This window comes from Mytilus trossulus, chromosome 1, assembly GCF_036588685.1.
Source record: "Mytilus trossulus isolate FHL-02 chromosome 1, PNRI_Mtr1.1.1.hap1, whole genome shotgun sequence".
In the NCBI taxonomy this organism is placed as follows: domain Eukaryota; kingdom Metazoa; phylum Mollusca; class Bivalvia; order Mytilida; family Mytilidae; genus Mytilus; species Mytilus trossulus.
The window spans coordinates 12,893,290-12,915,430 of NC_086373.1; the positions used below are offsets into that span (position 1 = coordinate 12,893,290).

The following is a 22,141-nucleotide window of genomic DNA, read 5'->3' on the forward strand; positions in this document are numbered from 1 at the left end:
AGATAATAACGCAGTGTTGACTGTTGTGCCCTACTTTTGACATTTTCGCCGATTATGTCAGTTTGTTTTGTTCATAAATTGTTGTTAATACAAGGATTTGTTTTTGCGACTGTCAAACAAATTAGAGTTTTAGCTAGCTATAAAACCATGTTAAATCTACCATTTTTTTTACATAAGGATATGCCTGTAGAAAGTCAGAAACATGACAATTCATTTCAATTCGCTTGATGAGTTTAAAAGTTTGATTTTACCATTGGATAGGTAACTTTCCGATTTGCATTTTCCTTAAAGTTCGTTTTGTTTTGTTTTTTTTACTTTTACATACAAATGACTTTATTTTTCTAGAGTAACTTGTTTTAGCTCAAAATATCGAATGAAGTGTAGAACTTTTTTGGATCATTAAAAGTAAAAATAAAATTACAACTTTGATTTCTTATATCGGAAAGCACATAATAGATTATAATTACTGCAGATATATGTATTTCTTATACAACAACAAAAATGGTTATTTTTAAATACATAATAAAAGGCATTTATTCTTTTGCTTTTAAACGAAAGCATGTTCTAATTCAAATAAAACATGATGTATACGTATTTCACGTTACAATAGGATTTGCAAACTGAAGTTTTATTTTGAACAACAATAGAGATTGAAATTGCAACACTTGCGGGAGTTGATTATCATATTTTAAAATTATATAGTTAAAATGGTCGATCTAGTTGTATATGTACACTTTTGATCGTGACACACTTATTTATTTTACAATGTTTTTATACCATCAAATCAAAATGGCTGCCTTTTGAACATATCGGATATATACATATTCGCTTTTAAGAAAGAAGTTCGTATTTTTCTCTAATTAGTAGATTCAAAATAAATCTAAAATGAATTAGTTACAAGGTATAATATTTGTCAAAATTTGACACCCCACTAACATTATTTTATGGTATAATTTGTTCATCTACATGTATAGTTGCAATTTCATTTATTGGTTGTTTGAACGATAAATCAAAAAACATGTTGAATAGAAGAAAATAACTGTAATTGTTTAAACAGGAGAAAAAATAATACTGTATTGCATTATTCATATAAAATACAAACAAATCATCTGGATCAAGTTTCTTCATATTCATGTTGAAAATCTCAATTCCTCTTCTTCAACAAGGGTTGAATATTCCTTTTTTCTACATAATCATTATTTCGAATTCTTCAGTCCTTTATTTTCAATATTCATTAAATTGTCGTCCTCTGTTCATCTTTTGTTCCTTTACAAGTATTGCATTTCTGATACTTCCTCTTTATGGTGTTTGAAAAGGTAATTAATAGCCTTTGACAGAGCACCAGAGATCATCCCGGGTTTTTTATTGGTGTGGTCTGCGTTATTCAGTCTTTAACTTTTATATTGTGTTTTGTAGTCTTTTTTTCGTTTTTCTGATTTCTGCAATGGCATTGTCTGTTTGTTTTCGACTTATGAATTTAAATACTGATGTCTTTTTAGTATTCCTTCGCCTCTTTTCTAATTCGACCTCCTTCAAAAGGACCGAATTAGTTTTATCTCTTTTTTATTTAATTGAATGCCAAGCATTTGTAAACGTTTAGCTTCTTCAAATTCTCGCAACCTTTTACGTTTGTTAATTTCAGAATTAACTATAGGTAGTGGCGTATATATGCTTTCTGCGCATAATTCATTATATGTTTTTAGAAAAGCTATCCTCTTGCCATCCTCCATATCAGTTAGGTATCTGAAAGAATCGATTTATAAAATAAAACCATTTAATTTTTATTGGTATTGGGCTTTGAACTATATTTCAGTTTAATGGAGTACACTTTGTCCCTATTGCTTTTATTTCAGTTGTTTTCGTGCCTCGTACTGATCTTTTGAGTTTAACAATTGCTTCTAACTTTAACAAACTGTTTTAATGATTGGCTGTTACACCGCTGTCCCAGGTTAGCAGATGGTTGAACGTAATTACAACATTATGTTTAACCCGCCACATGCTGTATATTCTGACACATATGTTCTTGATTATTTGTTTTGATTGTTCTATTTACTGATATGTTGAGTTAAGCCATTTGCAACTGCGTTTTGGAGTATAATTTTACGTCATGCTGTACATCGGCTGTCCTTGTTATGAGCAGGAAGGCCGCTCAAAAACATGGTCAACCTCGCCACAACTTGTTAGTGCCTTTTTCAAATCAAGAGACTGTATATCAGCGGTTGTCTTTGTTTCGTGTTTGTCGTCTTTGTTTTTTGTTCACTTCAATTGTATCAAATATGCCGTTTCATTTAGCTTTTGAATTATTTTCTTTTTTCATGTCGAGCGTTTTATAGTTATGCATCTATAATTGCTTTTCATATTCGTCACTATATTTTGAGTTCATTTGTAAAAATAAGTGACTGAAGATATCAAGGGTCACTCAAAATCAACAACGTCATAACAAATACACGAAAAGACAAACAAGTGCACAAAACACTTCGTACAAAGTACTCAGCTGGGCGCGCATTTTGATACGACCGCAGTGGTTAAACCGTTGGGGCAAGCATGATCTCTACAATAAAGTTTAATTTAGCTCTGAATTTGGATTTTGATTAAACATTATTTTTGTTGTGTCTATTGTATCTAATATTAACTAATCATCTACTTTCAATTTATTGTGCAATCCGATTTTTATTATAAACAGATATTTGACATAGCATAATTTCTGACCCAGAAGGAATTAGGTCTAAGAACATAGAAAATTCAAATTGGATATATACCGTTTAAATATGGTCAAATATCCAAAATATAAATCCACGGTTAGGTTCAGCATATCAAAACAATACAAGATTGCAATTCATGACGGCATCAAACAAAGTTTTATTTGGGACATTTTGAACTTCAGAGTTGATATATTTGATTATGGAACCCAAAATCCAAAAATGAATTCAAAGTAAAATTCAGCATGTCAAAGAACCCTATATATTCATTTTTGATACTTTGATACAAAAAAATAAAGCTGCTCAATAAAGATAAACAAATTAACTTATTTCGGAGATTAATGAAGTATTCGAATAATATATTACTTATGTTTTACTGATCTAAGTTGAACATAACTATAAACTCATTCGGACTACAGCAAAATTTAAGTTTTGAAAATCTTCCAGTAGATTTAAATCGCAAATTTTTATACTATTTTATCGACAAGGAACAGTTTATCTATGTTTTTTATACAGTTTTTAGCAATCTCATCTCATTTTTCATCATATATATCAAAATTATATCAATAACAAAAGAATAGGAAAGTGTATCGGATCTAATTAAAAGAAAACATTGTAAGTGACGTCCTTCGCCCTAAATATGCATTGCTTAATGGAAAATTGTAAACTTTACTTTTTCTAGGAAATAAGCAGTATAGCTTATGATATATTTATAGTTTTTCAGAAATCTCATCTCGATCAACATCATATATCAAAATCATAAAAACGACAATAGAATTAAAAACTTATTGAATCTAATTAAAAGAAGATCTTGTTAGTTATAAGAGAAAGCATTATTCATTCACACTGAATATGCATTGGAAAATTTCATTTGAACAAAGGCAAATTCCTATTGCCTAGTCATTACATGTTGCTCAATTGAACTAAATGAAATAATGAGAGCAATGATACAGGACCCGCGCCAGAAGAAACAAAGTCACCATAAATACCAGGATTAGGTTGTGTAGTTACGCCAGACGCGCGTTTCGTCTACAAAAGTTACGTTCGAATCCAAAAAAGTTAAAAAAGCCAAATAAAGTACGAAGTTATAAAAGGACCAAAATAAAAAAAAGATATATTAATGCGAATCAGACGAAATCTAGGTACATCCATATAAACATAGCATGTGCGAATGGAAGGCAGTAACGAACTGATTTACCACTTTTTCATCCTTAAATCCAAAGGGGTTTAAAGTTATATAGCAGAACCAATTTTCAGTTCATATCATCATGAATGAGCAAGTTAAACTAAAATTTGACCATGACCTTTCCGTGTTCAGTTTTTCTTATTTCTATGCGACATATTTTCTAGTTAGGGTGAATAACTGTGATAAGTTTTATTACCCTACTCTAATGGATATTAAGTAAAAAGTGAAAAAGGGAGGATCAAGTTATTCTCTGTTTTTTACAATAGTTGCAACAGTCCGTGTTTATGCTTTGTAGGCGACGAGTTCAGACACGTCTAGTTGGTAAATAGTTATGACAGGTTTCATTATAAAACTCTAAGGTTGTAAATTTAGAGGGCGGGAACGGATTGAGAGATAAATGAACTGACGGTCGAACATGCAAGTTAGTTGATGGGGCTCTAATTATTATACTTACTTGGACATTGCAAACCGTATTGGTAGAAGTGTCTCAACATCTAATGCTGCATACAAAGCCATTTCTCTTGTCAATGGCCGTCTCAACCAAATGGTCTGATCTTCCGACATTTGACTTTTCATATCATCCTTCAATTTTTGATTTGGAAAACGTCCTACATACTTTACATAAATAAAGTCCAACGATTTCCTTTGGCATTGCAATCTTCTTGTTGTTAATGCCTGGCTAGACTGATTTTCAACTGTCATCTGGAAGGTCTAAAATGAATAATAAAAACCAAACTTTAAAGTATATACACATCATCAATCAAACATCGCGGGTAAGTTGATGTGTCGATATAGATAAAGGCAAAAATAGTATACCGCTGTTCAATATCGTTTCAACTGAAACAAATCTGAGTCACAAACCAAAACTTAGGGAAACATATCTACTGTAAGGGGAAAAATAGATTCTATTTAATCATTTTGCCTAAAATTTATAAAACAAAGAGGCAACCGACCTTTTTGATTTAAAACTTTATGATCGACATTGATTACATCATTATCTTTAAAGTGGAAAGTAAGCCTTCTTTTGACGTATCAGTTTATTTCAACAATACGTCACAGTTGAATCTATATAGTATTGAGAGCAATTCGGTTAGTTTGAATAAACAGATTTATCGGCATAAAGTTTCAATCACTTTCATAGATAATCAAAGTCCGAAACAGAAAAGTGTCAAATTCGTACCTATCAGATTGCTATTTTGATTCCATTGCTTTGCATAAAAAAATAAACACAAAAGTCTAAAATGGGCTAGGTCAGATCCGTCGACAAGGTATACGTTTCCTGGTTGGTATACTTTACTCGCCATTCGATATTATTTTAGCACAAAAAATATGTGCAAAAAAGAATATTCGATCTGAACATATTTTCTTTGTACAATTTATAATAGAGCTCAAAAAGTTGTACCAAGTCAGAAATATTACAATTGTCCATTCGTTTGATGTGTTTTGTCGTTTGATTTTGCCATTTGTTAAGGGATTTTCCGTTTTTTATTTTCCTCGAAGTTCATTATTTTTGTTATTTTACTTTTTTAGGTGGGATCAATCATCAATGATAATGCAATTCAGCTTCAAAACTGATAGTTGAAAATCTATCTAAATTCTCATCAAAAGGTTAATAGAAAACAAACACAAACCTGCGTATCAAATACATATCGCATCTCTGTCTGGAATGTCTCATACAGCATCCTGCTATCATTTCTAGGATCATGAGTCACCTTGAACAAAAATAAACTTTATTGATAAATCAAAAAAAAGAAAGTTAAAAACAATAGACATAAAAAGAAAAGGAATAAGACTACGTTCATGTACTATCTTAACCAGACTGACTTAATACTTGCTATCACTGGGATATGCAAAAAATGTATTGAACAATTGACTTGAGTGTCTATTGAGTATTGAAACGTATTAACAAACCTTTTCAATCTCTTCTGATTTCATTATTTCGTTGAATAAGGTAGCTTTTAAATCTATCTTACTCCCATATATGTCTATAATGTATGGAGATTCGTCTTGTATCTTTATTTGTACGATGCAAACAACTGAACTTCCCAATTCAACAGATTCCACGTCTAAACCAAGTGTCACAATATTGTGTTTGTTCCTATGTATTCTTTGAAATAATGCCTTCGCCTCCTCATTGCTTGATATCAGAATGTAGTCATTGGTTGGATTATTTTGTTTTACTGCTCTATTCTGAAATAAAGTCATCGGTGTTTTTCTCATTTAATTTAAGCTACAGAAACTTAAAATTCAAAAAACATCATCGTCGATGTATTAAATCATTCCCACGTCAAAGATATTAAACATAATTATTTTGGACCTCAAATATTTTTGGTCCAAAGTTAACATACATACATATTTATGTGAAAATGAAATAATATACAAATTTGGTACAAAAGATGAGTTTTACTTAGTGTGATTTGATTTCATATGCCGATGTTTTTTCATTTAATTTAACATGTTTAAGCTACAGAAACTTCAAATTCAAAAAACATGATCGTCGATGTATTAAATCACTCCCACGTCAAACATCTTGAACATAATTATTTTGGACTTCAAATATTTTTGGTCCAAAGTAAACATGAACACATATTTATGTGAAAATGAAATAATATACAAATTTGGCACAAAAGATGAGTTTTACTTAGTGTGGTTTGATTTCATATGCGCGGGATGCGTACTTTGTGCTTGTTGACATTCGTTGTCATTTTCCTGAACTTTTTGTTTTGTCTTTGTATACCTTCGGTTATTCTAGTAATTTAAACGATTTAATGTGTTAAGCCCACCGGATGTTCTCAGTGATTGCAATTGCAAGAATTGCTGGCGATAGCTTAATGTTGTTGTTTTTTTCATTTAAAAAGTTTGTATTGAGTTCAGATAATTGATAGATATAACAACGAATATGGATACGATTAAAAGCTAGATATATGTATAAAAGTATGTTGACGTCTATATATATTTATTTGTGTCGAAGGATTACTATCTCAGTGATATAATACCCTTTGCAACCGACTAAAACCTTTGCAACTGTAAGTCCTTAAGTTATGTACTTGAATGAAATACACAGAAAAACATTGCCAAAAACGAAACATGGCAACATGGCAGGTCAACAAACATAAATCCATTTGAACAAATATATGGGACACATTTGAATACATAACGAAACCTTTTAACTGAACAGCAACAAGTATTCACAATGAATTAAGCATATGTTATAATAAGGTTAAATTATTGGTATACTTACATATTTAGCGGCCATCAATTAATTCTGCAACTGAAACGAGTGCTAAACTGAAAGTGTTGAATTACTATTTTTGTGAAAATTCCCTTCTATTTATAGTTTTATATTAAACAATTGATCTAACTTGATATCTAATTTAAGAACTTGGAAACCCAACTTAATGCATGGTTCATGTGTATAAGCTTTTTATATTGCCATTTGATTTTGGACTTTCCGTTTTCAATTTTCCGAACTTCAGTATTTTTGTGATTTTACTTTTTTCACAATGTTCGTTAATCTGCTTCAATTTTTAAAAATATAACACTAAACAACGTTAACTTTTCTACAAAAAAAACCTACTGACATGTTGCTTTTTGTAGTAAATGATACCAATCTGACACTTGAGCAGTTAAGATAAGACCTTTTTGTTCATTTGATACTTCGCTTAATATTCGTTGACATTTTTAAAACATACGTAGTAAAACCTTTATACTTTTCGCGTTAATACTTTGGATTTAGATGTATACATCAAATCTTTATAACGTCAACCAAACGAAAGTGAAAATGAAAGTTAAATCGTTTACCCAAATATATTCGATTTAAATGTATTATTGTAAATGGGGAATCCATAAATGTTTGAGTTAAAAATAAACCAATCTTTTGTAATTGGTTAAAATGTATATGCATAAAAAGAACTGCGGATCATCGCAGGTTTCTTGAAGTAGAAAGTATATGTGATCAATGTTGACTCGGTCCTTCGTATGAGGGTTTGGAAATGTAGAAAAGGGATGTGTATGCAACAAGGTATCAGATATGGAGACTCATTTCGGAAGAACGTTGGTATACAACTTGCCATATCAGAGATAAAAAAAAAAAGATAGAAGTGAAAAAGATTTTCAAAATATTTTTTTCTTAATATCGGACATAACAACGCACAGCACCAACCAAGACACCTATAGCTCCTCTGAAAAATAGGCATAAAAAGGTGTATCTTTAATACTAAAATGTAAATCAAAAAGAAACTCGAACGTTAATTATCAATCAATAGAACACGTGAAACAACTTCCATATTCCTGACTTGGCAAAAACAAGACAACAAAGTTCAATATGTAGCCCAAATAGCGTGACTTGATGCAGGAATAAAATATGATGGGGTTTATCCAGATTTACATCAGTCTGTGTTAACTATACTTGTCATTACATTGTTTAAGGAAAAGGATTGTGTAGATAGTTTGTGTATCCCAGGCATAGATTACCTTAGCCGTATTTGGCACAACTTTTGGGAATTTTGGATCCTCAATGCTCTTCAACTTCGTACTAAATTATAATCCTGGTACCTTTGTTAACTATTTACACCACTGGGTCGATGCCACTGCTGGTGGGCGTTTCGTCCCCGAGGGTATCACCAGCCCAGTAGTCAACATTTCGGTGTTGACATGAATATCAATAATGTGGTCATTTTTATAAATTTTCTGTTTACAAAAAAAAACCATTGAATTTTACCAAAACTAAGGATTTTCTTATCCCAGGATCCTCAATGCTCTTCAACTTTGTACTTGTTTGGATTTATAAATATTTTGATTTGAGCGTCACTGATGAGTCTAACGTAGACGAAACGCGCGTCTGGCGTACTAAATTATAATCCAGGTACCTTTTCTAATTTTTAATAGTCCTTTCAATTTGAAATGATACAAAAGCGAAGATTCTGTTATCTGGAGAAACAAACATTTCTTTACAACTATAAGAACATACATTTCTTGATTCATCGAATCAATTGTCAATTTTTTACCCAAATGTCTATCTAAGTGTTTCCAATCACAGGAGTTTAGTATTCATCTCTACATTTAGTATTTAATCATCAAGTATTAAACTTGTTACTAATTCCGTGGTTGCTGATTTATGTATAGTTAATGTCAATGCTATAAATACTGCCAACTGCCAAATGCAACATCTGAGTGTTTGCATACACGTAGTTCAAATGTCATTCCATTCTTTGCTGTAACTACGCTACCTGGAAGGCTTTTCAACATTACGTTTTCTTTTTTTGACATTGAGTCTGCTCTTTCTTTAACTAGTTTCAACGAATGTCCTTTTTTATCGAACTGGGGTTTCGCACATTTAAATCTGATATAAAATTTCTTTCAAAAGTATTCTTCTGTTACTATCGTATCGGCTCTTTGGGTTCGAAATGTTAATGGTGGCATTTTCATTTTTCAGTCGTTTTTCGTCTTTGATGAAAGATTTTACTGCTTCACCTTGGTATTTTTCTATAGACTTGATATCTGTCTTTCTATATATGGACTCCTTTTGTTAATATCGTATTCTAGATAAGGACGAGCTAATATTTCAAAAAGTAGAAATTTTTATAGTCTTTTTATTTTATTTTTTTCCTTCTTTTACTTGAGAGAATATTTATTGAACGCCAAATACATTGAAATTTTAAAAAGCCGATTATATATGTAGGACTCAAATCTATGGCGGGTTCCAAATCTGTGGCAGATTCCTAATCTATGGCAAATGTGACGTTACAAACGCCAAACAACTCAAATCTATGGCAGATTTTTGTTTACTCCAAATATATGGCAGATCTTGTGGAAAGGGTACCGTATAACGTCACAATTGAATATACCGCCATATTACATCTTCGCCGCAGATAACGATGGCGGAACCCATAGATTTGAACACCATTCAAGATAAAGATATTACCCTGGCAACAATTTGCAGGTGGTTTAAAGGAAGATGTGACATATTATCCCGAAGATGAACCAAATGCGCTGTACTGGCCGAGTCCCGCGATGAATTATGGCGCCGCTATTTTGAGTAACGCATATTTTAGAAAAAGGATTTTTAGAGCCCTTTATAGTTTGCTGTTCAGTGTGAGCAAAGGCTGCGTGTTGAAGGCCGTACCTTGACCTATACTGGTTTACTTATAAATTGTAACTTGCATGGACAGTTGTCTCATTGGCACTCATACCACATCTTCCTATATTTAGTTTGTAGTAGTTTACTGTCTACGGCTGGCAAAGTTTCTATGATATATAAAATTACCGGATATAAATTTGATTTAAATCGTCAGCAAATAAAAAAAAGATGTATTTAAGTTATCGCTGTAATAATATTATTTGAAAAATTCAAACTGGTTATTTTTCTTGGCCGTTACTTTTTTTATTTATTTTTTTATAATTAGCGGCCTCCTGGTTTGTTATTATTCTGACTTTGTTTTATTAGTTTGTTTAACGAATTCGTTAAACAGGTACCATGCACAGATTAAAGAATGTTTATTTTTTACAGAGCACATCATTTTAATCTTGAAGTCTGCATTAAGGCATATGCTTTTATCATTTATGATTTTTTTTTTGGTTGACCATTATGAAATGTTTATTTCACAAATATTTATAGACATGCTCCCGTTGTCGTATTTTTTCCACTTGCTTATGACAAGTCATTGGTAAACAATGTACTGCATTGTTTTTCATTTGCACAAAACTTGCCATAAATTTGGAAACAACATAAATCCGCCATAGATTAGGAAATTACAAAACTTGCCATAGATTTGGGATGGCATGACGTCACATTTACCATAGATTAGGAATCTGCCATAGATTTGGAACCCACCATAGATTTGAGTCCTACATATATAAAAACTTATATATGAAAACAATATTTTCGATGCAGAAAATATTTAAAATGCAAATTTCAAAAGACGTTTTATAAATTACAAGATGTGCAAACAAACAAAAAATTCATTTGTGTGTATCCCATTTCCACCGAAAATACGCTATTAAAATGAACCTTTATAGGTACTTACAATACTTTATAGGTACTTACAATACTTTATAGGTACTTACAATACTTATATTTGTAATCGTTTTATAACCTCTATTTAAACAAAAATGTTATAACATACCCTCCTGCATCCAATCTCTCCAAAAATGTGGAATTACAAAAGTTCAAACTTCTTCAGACTGTGTTAAAGCATATAGGAAACAGCGTCAAATTAAAAGTTGCAATTGATCTTTGAAGTAGAATATAAAAACTTCCGATACTATTAGAAGGGAACTTCTATGTCCTATGTTATTTTTTTATTTTTTTTGCTCACCGATAGTTGGAGTGAAATTCTTGTCAACTGCTATTTAACAGGGTTTTTTTCTGACGTGTTGTTGCATCACTGCATTCATGTTAGAGTGAGGAAAGCAATCATGTGCATATGTATCCTGGCCATGTTCATAATATGACTGTCCTAAGCCTTGTTTCCGTCTTTATACTTGAGTTTCGTGTAATGTTGTAGTTTCAATTTCTGTTAAGTATCATTTGACTTTTGTAGATTCCTACATGGTACGAGTTCCGATCACATTGTTATAATCCGTACACTGACCTGTTGTTGTTTTACATATCATGATTAAGATTTTTCTCTTGGGAGATCAAACTATATCGTCTTATTTTTTTACCGGAAGAAAGGTAACTGTTTCAATTGGAGTATGGATAATAATGATTCGAAATTTCTCTGCAAAGGAAACTTTTGTATATCTATAATTCCATTGTCCTACAGCTCTTCTGATTTTTATTCTGTGTCAAAGTTGGTTACTTTTTAAAAATGACTTAATAAATAACCAAAATAATGGTGAAAATACTTTTTTATTGCACAACAATAGATGACAAACAATAATCAACTGATATGATTCCTGAGAAAAATACGATTTGTGTACAAAATGTTTAAATAAATAAACTCATCATAGATACCAGGATTGAAATTTTGTATGTGCGCCAAACGCGCATTTCGTCTACAAATGACTCATTAGTGATGCCGACTTAAAAAGTTAAAAAGGCCAAAAAAATATGAAGTTGAAGAGAATTGAGGACTAAAAATTCATAATTGCCAAATACCGCTAAGGTTATGTATTACCGAAGTAGAAAAATCTCAGTATTTCAAAAATGTAAAGTTTTGTAAACAGTTAATATATACATAAGGAGACAGGACCACTTATTTCCTTTTCGACTATTTATTACTTGTTTTGATGCCTTTTATGTCTGCAAGAGACATTTTATTTAAGTTTCTTCTTATTACTCGCGAAGGTGAAGACGAAGATCTATTAGGCATTTGAAATCTTCGAAACTCTTGTGATTCTTCGTCCGTTGTTGCTGATTCTATAGCAGATACGTCATTTATTTGGTCCTCTGAGTTATTTTTGCATGAGATTCCTTCAGCTTGACATGGATCCGTTTTAACATCTTGATTTTTTCGGTCAGTGGTTTTCCTTTGCTTTTCTTTTGCTGCTCTTAGCCTATGAGTGGATTGTTTACGACGTCTTGTTGGTGAAAAGGAATAAGACGAACGCTGTGTCCTCAAACTTTGTACTATTTCAGACTCTGCTTTAGACAAGGAAATGCCAGATGCCTGTAAATATGTTGCTTCTTCGTATTCACGCTCCTTTTTACGCATCATAGTTTTACGTTTTGCTGCATGGTCTGTCGTATAAATGCTTTCGTTGCACAGTTCCTTAAATGTTTCCTCAAACCCGTTTCTTTTTGTTTCTTCCATTTGCCTAAGGTATCTGGAAATAATTAATTAAACGAAAGCTAATTATTTTTTTCATTCCCTCGTTATTGATTAAAACAATTATTTTTTTTCATTTGAAACTTTGATAACTTTTACAATAATATGCTTTATCTGCAGTCTTATTTCAGACAAGTGTAATTATATCTTCTTATTTGTATTCAATGTGACAAACTACCATTTACGAGTTATGACTAAGGTACTTACTTTTCCATCTTAGAACGTATTGGTAGAAGTGTCTCAACATCTGTCGCTGCATACAAAGCCATCTCTCTGGTCAAAGGTCGTTTCATCCATAGTTTCGGACTTTGATCTTTTGACTTCATCTGCTTTTTCATATCCTCTTTCAGGTGTTTATTTGGAAACGGTCCGACGTAAGTCTCATAAATAAAGTCCAGAGACTTTCTTTTGCCTTGCAATCTTCTTGTTGTTAAAGTCGGATCGGATTTATTTTCAACTGTCATTTGGAAGGACTAGAACAAAAATAAATAAGTCATAAAAACAACCAAAAACGATTTAATTTTTACTATCAAACAATTACACAGTTTTACATCACTCTCAGTTTTTACAAATTGCAGTTAAAAAGTCAGGGAAAAACCGGTTTTAAATCTCATATCAAGTTTTACATTTAAATGGCGTTTCTGTATTAGCTAATGTTTCTCAAATATTATTTTTGAATATTATTATTAAGATGAAATTGTTGAAATCTCAAACTGATTCCTGTTACATTTGTATGTTGATTTGAACATAAAAGGCCTACTTGTATGCCTAAAACTATCATGATTCCGATGTGCACTGAGTTACGGTGTATTAACATTTTGTACTTTGTCGCTCTATATTAAAATACCAACTCATGCATATGGATGTGTTCTTTAAAATTAAAACACAACTATATGATGTAAATTTCTTATCTTCAAACCAAGAAAAAAAAATTATCGGGATAGTAATGAACAAAGGAAGACAAACCTGTGGGTCAAACACGTTCTTCAACTCTGTTCTGTACTTTTCGTATAGCATTTTACTGTCATTTCTAGGGTCCTGTATGATCTCAAACAAACGAAGAAAATATTTTTTTATAAATATTTCCATGATTCCTTATTTTCCGTTTTTACAAATTTTAAATATAAGTAGGTAACATGTCACTTCCACAAATGAATAAGTGCTTAAATCAATTTAATTTTTTTTTTTACAAAAATGGTCTTTTCTAATATTGTAAATGTTGTAATTAGCAAGAACAAAATAAAAAGTTCTTAAAATTAGTTATTTCAAGTTTGTGACCGTGTATTTCATAGAACATGTTCTTAATATTTTTAATGCCAAATATAAAACCAACCGTTTCAATATCTGTCGATTTCATTACTTCGTTGAACTTCGTACACTTCAGATCTATCTGGCTTCCATGTATATCTATTATGTAGGCTGGTTCATCCATTAGTTTTATCTGTATAATTGAAATTTTTCCATTCTTGAAATCTCCTATATTATCTGCCTCCATATCAAAACCAATTGCAACAAATTGTTTGCTCTTTTCTATTCTTTGGAATAATGCCATTGCCTCCTCGGTAGTTGATATCAATATGTATTTCAAAGAGTGGTCGGTTTCTTCTCCTTGATCACTCTGGAATGTTAATACATATAAATTGTAACATAAAAGACATGAATATACACTTTCTCAAATAACTATATTTTTTAACAAGAACTCTGTATGTTATTATAATTTAATACAAATTTAACAAAAGATGTATTCGTACAAATTTAACAAAAGATATATTCTAGTCAAACTATAGCTAAATACAATAAATAATCTAACAAATTATACTACTCACAATTTTTGAAGTCATGATTCTTTTCATTTATAAAACAAAATGATTAACATTTTTGAAATATAATGCTTTCAAAAGATTTAACTAGTATATGTTAAAAAAAACCTATTCTATATTTAGAATTATTTTTTATTTGGAATAACCCAAGTGGTATTTATATTTTGTATTTATATTTAGACCGAATATTCAGCAATGCGTCATAAGAATGAAAAGCTTCATTGACGTTACCTCAATATCGTTTCTTTTTCGCATGAAATACACATAAAATGTTATTCATAATTTTCAACACAAAACGAGGTGGTTGAAAGGTTTGCATTATTTCAAAATAAACGTTTTTCAATTATTAAACATTCTAATTTTAGACTGGGAATATCCAATTTTGTTAAGTTGTGCAGTAATTGTATCATCTATGCGTGGGATGGCTTTGTCATTAGCGTTTACATATAAGTTCTTAAATACCTTGTCGGTACCATGATCTCTGTCAAACAACCTACAAAACAGTTTACAGAAAATAAATATATTTATATATAATATTATTAGAATTAATTATTCTCTTGTGGTATTTTGAAACAATCATTCGAACTGTTACTCTAGTTAAAAATAGGGTTTCGTAATTAGATTTACAAGTATGATGACTATAATACTGGTACCTTTGGTAACTATAAACGATCCAGTTATTGTAGTAACTGGAGTTAGTTGCACTACAACTGCTTTTAAATTACATTTTGTAATAAAATAAACAAATTATACAGAATGTTCATTTGAATTTCTTTGTTGTGATGAAGTGATTGCATAAGTTGTTTATTCAAAAGAACTTTCTGTCGTTTAGTGGTAAATCGTTGACTCTGTAATATGGGTTATGTATACATTTTGTATGATTTTCATTTTCTTTGAATAACAAATGTAAACGAGTATTATCCTTTGGTGACTTTTTGGTCAAATTATTTTTGCTTTCATAGCTCTCTTTTAAAATGTGATAACATAAACTGTATTGAATGTATTTAACATTAGAAAATCGTTTTTATAATTAGCTATTTGCGCCGTGCAGACGTACGTTTCGTCTTCAAAAGACTTATCAGCGACGCTCGAATAAAAAAGTAGTTAAAAAGGCCAAATAGAGTACGAAGTTGAAGACCATTGAGATCCACAAATTCTTAAAAGTTTTGACAATTACAGCTTAGGTTGTCTGTTCCTGAGGTAGAAAAGCCTTAAGTATTTCAAAAATGTCGAGATTTGTAAACAGTAAATTTATAATTATGACCATATCAATTATAATAGTTCGTCTCAACACTGACAACTGGACTTGTAATACCCTCGCGGAATAAAACCTCCACCACCATTGGCATCAACCCAGTGGTTACAGTAAGTAAGTTGCATGTGTGTACTGTAAAGGTCTGTTAACTTAAATGCAAAAAAAAATAGATAAACAAAGAAATCTTTGCTGATGTTAACTTACTTAAATCATTCTTATGAAAATCAAATTAAAAAGTCGATCATTACCTAAAAACTGAATATCTTTTCAAAAAGTAAAATATTAAAAAATACCATTCTTCAAGGATATTCAAAACGGCAAGCTTTTTATCAAATGGCAAAATCAAAAGCTCAAACACATCAAACGAATGGAAAACAACTGTCTTAATTATAGGTTAACATACGGCAGTATTATTTAGCACTCCAGTTTTTTTTTTTTTATTTAACCACATAAATGTTAAATTGAGGCAAAATATACCAAGTAGAAGAAAAACTGACAACGTTATGTAGAATAAGAGACTAAAGACAAAAAAGACAAACAGGTCCACAAAATACTACAACGTCGAAAGACGGAGCAACACGAATGACACAAAAACAGGAGTAAACTTAGGTGCTCCAAAAGGAAGAGAAGTTCGTGTGCCCCATTTTACCAGTAGTGTTAACTCATACAAGTACAAATCCGGATATATTTCATTCTGTGATGTCTCAATCGAGAAACAGAGGACGGGAATTGTTATGACTATTGTTACATATTCTTTGTCATCTATGACACAGCTATTCCATAACTATCAACCAACTCTAAATTGCGTCAATAAAAACTAATAATCAAATACCAGGGTTATAACTGTGTACGCAAGATCAACGTTTCGTTTACTTGTGACTCGTTAGTACCACTCATATTAGAACAGTTGCCAAATCAAATACGGATCATTGGAGTTTTGAATACTGGCTAAAAGTCGTGCTAAACACATCTAAAGTAGTATATACTTAAGGATAGAAAACTCGGAACGAAGTCATCTTGTTTTACCACTTAGTACCTTGAGTTCAAAAGCTTTTTTTTTGTAAACAGCAACCGTTCAATTGGTGCCCTTAGGCATATAGGTTGTTTGTTGAAAAATCCGTCTGCCTAATAATACAATATAAATAAGAAAAAAAAGTTTGAATCAGAGAGTTATCTTTTTTAACAATATATGATTTATCCTCTCCTAGAGCAAAAATTGTGTGTTTACGTTGGTCGGTCGTTTTTTATGTATAAATGGTAGAAAAGACAAATATTTTTATTATACTATTTCAAAAAGAACTTAAATTTAGACTGTATGTATTCTAACATATTCTGATTTTGTAGTTCTCATATCGGATCTATACAACCACACTAGAGTAACTCTGCACTATGGAGGTTTAGCTTTGAAGTTTTAATTAATGAAATCCTAGAATTTTTTTTAGAACTGTTTACAAGAATTTTAATTCTTTGAAATACAACATCAAAAAATAAATTCCATTAGCTGTATTTTGCAAAACTTTTAGGAATTTTGGTCTGCTATGTAGCTTCGTAAGTTATTCAGCGTTTTTAATTGTTTTGTATTCGAGCGTCACTGATGAGTCTTTTGAAGACGAAACGCTCAGCTGGCGTAAATATAAAATTTAATCCTGGTATCTATGATGAGTTTGTTTACAACCACTGCTGGGGGAGTTTCAACACCTCCGCCGGCATCACCAGCCCAGTAGTCAGCACTTCTATGCTGACATAAATTATCATTGAAATGGTATTATTTATAAATTCACTGTTTACAAAACTTCAACTTTTGTAATACTAAGGCTTTTCTACCTAAAGAATATATTACCTTAGCTGTATTTGGCAAAACTTTTATGAATTTTGGTCCGCAATGCTCTTTAACTTCTGTTATTTGACCTTTTTTTTATTCGAGCGTCACTGATAAGTATTTTGTAGACGAACGTGTGTCTGGCGTAAATACAAAATTTAATCCTTGTATCTATGATTAGTTTAATCATTTATATAAATTCATTATTAATAACCAGGACTAAATGTTTTCAATTTACGCCAGACGCGCGTTTCGTTCAAAAAAGTCTCGTCAGTGACGCTGGAATCCAAAAAGTTTTAAAAAGTAAAATAAAATAAGTACGAAGTTGAGGAGCATTGAGGACCAAAATTCCTAAAAATTTTCCTAAATACTGCTAAGGTTATCTATTTCTGAGGTATTATATATGGTACGAACAAATTTAAATAGGAAAGCAATTTTAGATTCAATCAACTGATGAATGATGAAGTATATTACCTTAATCGATGGCATTGTGCCGATAATGGTATTGAGGACGGACTTCAAATTGGGAAGGTCTTATGGACCATAAGTTTCAAGAGCTCCTTGTTGTTAGACAATATAGTTAATTTTAGGGTAGTTGTTATTACATGTATTAAATAGTTCGTTCCCATCTATGTTGCATTGTCGTTCGGTTTTTTTTGTGTTCCTTTGTTTTCCCCTTATAGTTGGTGTGTTTCCCTCGGTTTTAGTTTGGAACACAGATTTTTTTTTCTCTCAATCGATTTTTGACGTTTGAACAACGGTATACTATACTGATGCCTTTATTTATTTAAGTATAAACGGCCATAAGGGCTATAAAAGAATGGATGTTGCAATCTCGAATATAGGCGTGATCAGTGATCAGGGTGAATGTAGAGTGTATTGAACTATTGTATATAAACCAACTTAGTAAACGAAATATATCAAAAAAATATCAAAGATGATCAAATGATTGTTAAAAATATAATATGTCAAAGTGACCTTGGCACTTTTAAAAAAGGCTTCATGGTGCCAAGAAATTTTTCTTTTGCATGATTAAAATTAAATAAATCTTCATTTTTCAAATATGATGACACATTTCCTAAACTTTCTTATGAATATATCTTTTAAAAAGTAAATATTTCAAGATATTTTCTTGTATATTAAAACAATTGTCAACAAATTATTTGCGACTTTTTGTCCTACCAAATTTGTGACTTTATGTCCTGTGACTTTTTGTCCTGTGACCTTCTGTCCGTTTACCATCAGGGTTGATGGGTATAATGCACACAATGTTAGTCCCTCTCCTCTTGCAATAGTGTAAAACGTTTGAAATTTTTAAATAAATGTATTCCTGATTTTCATTATCTTTAGATATCACATTTGTTACTGGCGATTTTCAACAGACAAAAGTGTAAGGGTTGCACTGCAATAGAACCAAACTGTTCCTCTTATATCTGACTTATTGGTATCAAATCGGCTTCTTATATAAGGTTTTCATGGACGGTGTCAAGAGGATGTATTCCTGTCCTCTATATAGATAATGTTCTCTCGCATTTGATGTGACTGATGAACTCAATATTTCCAGTCTTAAACTCTTTATCAACAAAGTGGTTCCTTGTATTTGATGTGAACGTCACAGTTTATAACATGCCTGGCTAAACTATGTTTGTATGAGAGCAATTGTGAGGTTTGGATTTTACATCCCTGTGGGTATTAAGGTCTGCAATACCCGCTTGTGGTTAAAACTCACATAAGAAAAAGGTTTGATGTTGGTATATGAAATGACAGGAGTAGTTTTGCTTTTTAAGTAATTATGCATTGTTATGGCTGTTATCTGTACCAATCTTTTGTTGAAAATACTGTTAAAATTTATGGCATCCAAACTCGTCATTGGTCGCAAATTCTGCATGTAATATATTACCATTTTTGAATTAGTTGTCAGTTCTAAATTCTGAGGTTAGCAATGTCCATGAAAATGGCAATATATCTGTACTTTTTTTATTTTATAATTTAATTTGAATCAATAACAGTGTTTTGTTGTTGATATCACTTCAACTGGGGCTCCACAAAATACTGACACCATCAAATTGGTTGTTCCTGATTCTTATATCCATAAATCTGAGTGTAAGCAAAATAGTGTAATACAAATAGGATCACTTGTTGATTTTTAAATTTTATCTGTAATCTTGACTTTCATCAAAGCTATAGACTTGTAATAAAATTAATGGTACCAATTTTCTCAATTTGTACGGGTGGATAAAAAGTGTTAAAATAGAGAAATTCAATGTCCTCTTGATCATTCATTAAATCTTTGCCATGTTTTATTTACATAGACATTTAAGTTTGCTTTATTGTCAGTTCCTAATTATAGAATTATTAAATTTGAATATCTCCTTCATTTAAACATATTTATTTATAGTGAATTGGGAAACAAGTTTTTTCAACTTATATTAATCCCTTTCCACTTTGCGGATGCGAGTGCTGCCTTGTAGCGGCATTAGCCTACTCTTTTTCGAAATCTACAAGGGTGTCTTTTACGTGCAAGAGATATGGCTCTCTCTTAACACGGGTTAGCCATTTATCGTCCCTTTCCGACAGACTATCATCGAATATTCCTTGATCACTTTCATCCTTTTTTTTTATTACTGCATTGATATATTAAACATTTATGATTAATTGAGAATAAAACTTGATATCTCTCATTGATTTTATATTCCAGGGTTTGTTTTTCAGTTCTCACTTTCTTGAAAGAAGTTTCCTGCTTAGAAATCAACTAAATTTGTATTCCACAATGTGGACAATGTACCAGTGCAAACTATACAAGCCTGATTACTAGTGTGTGTAGTTTAATGTGATAGATATGTTAAACATTGTTTAAAAAAAGGATGGAACTGTTTTAATTTCTAAGTTGTTTTGTGTGTGATTTTGACTTTTCCTATAGCGAACCAAATGAAAGTTTTCCACAGAGTCGTCTGCTCTTGACCAAGGTATTTAAACTTTTGCAAGTTTACCTGTCCCATTGAATCAATACAATAGCTATTGTTATCTGTGTAGTTTATTCACTTGGACATTTAAATTTCTTCTAGGAGAAATCTATCACTCATTGATTAATTTGCCTGACCAAAAAAATATCTTCTTTGTTGATTGAAATACATGTATAAACTCACATAACCTGCATGTGATACAGTATTTATTCAATATTAATAATATATATTCAATCTGTGCAATAATATAAGCACTGATTTAATTATAAAAAGTTTATTTCAGATTTTTTTTTTAACTACTGCATGCATTTATGTTTTAGAGAATCTGCATGTTTTGTGTGGTTCTTCAGTTATAAAGAATACATTTATGAAGACCTTTATTTAAACATCATTTCAAGTTTTTATTTGTGAACAGACTAAAAAATAGCAAATTTTAATAGGTAAAATGTTGAAATTTGATTAGAAATCAACTTTTAACTTTTAAACTAGTGTTTATATTAAGCAAATTGAAAATTTGTTATTGATTGAATAAATACAACATCACATGCGGTTTTATAAATACTTATTTGTACATGTATTTCCATCATTGACAGTTTAATTTTTTGTTCAGGTAAATTAATCAGTGAGTGATAGATTTCTCTTGCATGAAATTTAAAGGTCCCATTGAATAAACTACACAGAGAACAATACATGTTGTTTTAGTTAGATGAGACAATAGAACATACAAAAGTTTAAATGGACAGGTAACTTGCAGGTGAATCTGTGGAAAACTATGATAGGATTCGCAATAACACTTGTGAAGCGATCTAGAATCATTTACAAGCAGTTTCAACTTCTGAGTTGATGGAAAAAAGGGTTTATATGAAAATATTGCAAACACCCACACACGATTTGACATTAAGGGAGTTTCTCTAGACAGTTTCTAATAATTTCACAAGTCATTTTACCTGGAATTTCATGGTGCTGACAATGAACAAATATACAAGCCTGATTACAGGGTAGTGTAAATTAATGTGTCCGAGTGGTTTAACTTCTGGTTGTTATTTTGTTGTTGACTATACTAGCATTAGTTGGTAAAATGCTTTTTCTGTACTTATCTTATTTGTATGTTATGTTATGATCAAGTTATAATGCAGAAATCTGATTTAAACAGATAGGGTTAAGATGTCAAAAACATATGTCATCTAGCCACATGTCAAAGTGCCAGCATGAAGGCAGAAACATGGTAAATTTCTTTTCTGAATTAATATTTTTGTTTTTTCATCAATAATGTAAATTTCCTACTGGTGGTAGACATTAGCGGTTTTTGAAGACCATGCCCATATGTTGACAGCAGGATGTTTTCTGCAGCTCTTCACACAAAACATCTTTTGAGTAAAAATACTTGTAAATCATGAATATTTCAGTATAACTTACAATCAATTGTAAGCGGAAGATTTTTTGTGATGAGTTGCTGGAGTTGCTGTGTGATGAGTTGCTGTGTGATAAGTTGCTGGGTTGCTTTTTTATAATTCGGATGCTATTTCATTATTTTTTACCCAATATCTTGTAATTCATAACATCCATTTTCTTTTTCTGAATGCCCAGCAAATTTGTTTTCTCTTCCATTCAACAGAAAACAAAACAAA

The 22,141-nt window shown here is 31.1% G+C and overlaps 2 protein-coding genes across 3 annotated transcripts; both read right to left on the reverse strand.

Moving 5' to 3' along the window:
- Window positions 1-458: 458 nt before the first annotated feature.
- LOC134715540 (piRNA biogenesis protein EXD1-like) lies at window positions 459-7,229 on the reverse strand. Of its 2 annotated transcripts, none has more exons than XM_063577785.1 (5): window positions 7,127-7,229; window positions 5,797-6,075; window positions 5,517-5,597; window positions 4,340-4,596; window positions 459-1,743 (listed from the first exon to the last, which is right to left on the reverse strand). In XM_063577785.1, the coding sequence occupies exons 1-5, from the start codon at window positions 7,139-7,141 to the stop codon at window positions 1,533-1,535; spliced, it is 843 nt and encodes a 280-aa protein (XP_063433855.1). In that variant the 5' UTR covers window positions 7,142-7,229; the 3' UTR covers window positions 459-1,532. The 2 variants fall into 2 exon arrangements, with proteins under 2 accessions (XP_063433855.1, XP_063433861.1); XM_063577791.1 differs by having other exon boundaries at window positions 5,797-6,070; window positions 7,127-7,217.
- Window positions 7,230-12,098: 4,869 nt separating this feature from the next.
- Window positions 12,099-14,564, reverse strand: LOC134714545 (uncharacterized). The gene is made up of 5 exons (XM_063576311.1): window positions 14,483-14,564; window positions 13,990-14,274; window positions 13,623-13,703; window positions 12,864-13,129; window positions 12,099-12,654 (listed from the first exon to the last, which is right to left on the reverse strand). The coding sequence occupies exons 1-5, from the start codon at window positions 14,507-14,509 to the stop codon at window positions 12,099-12,101; spliced, it is 1,215 nt and encodes a 404-aa protein (XP_063432381.1). The 5' UTR covers window positions 14,510-14,564.
- Between the last annotated feature and the right edge of the window lie 7,577 nt (window positions 14,565-22,141).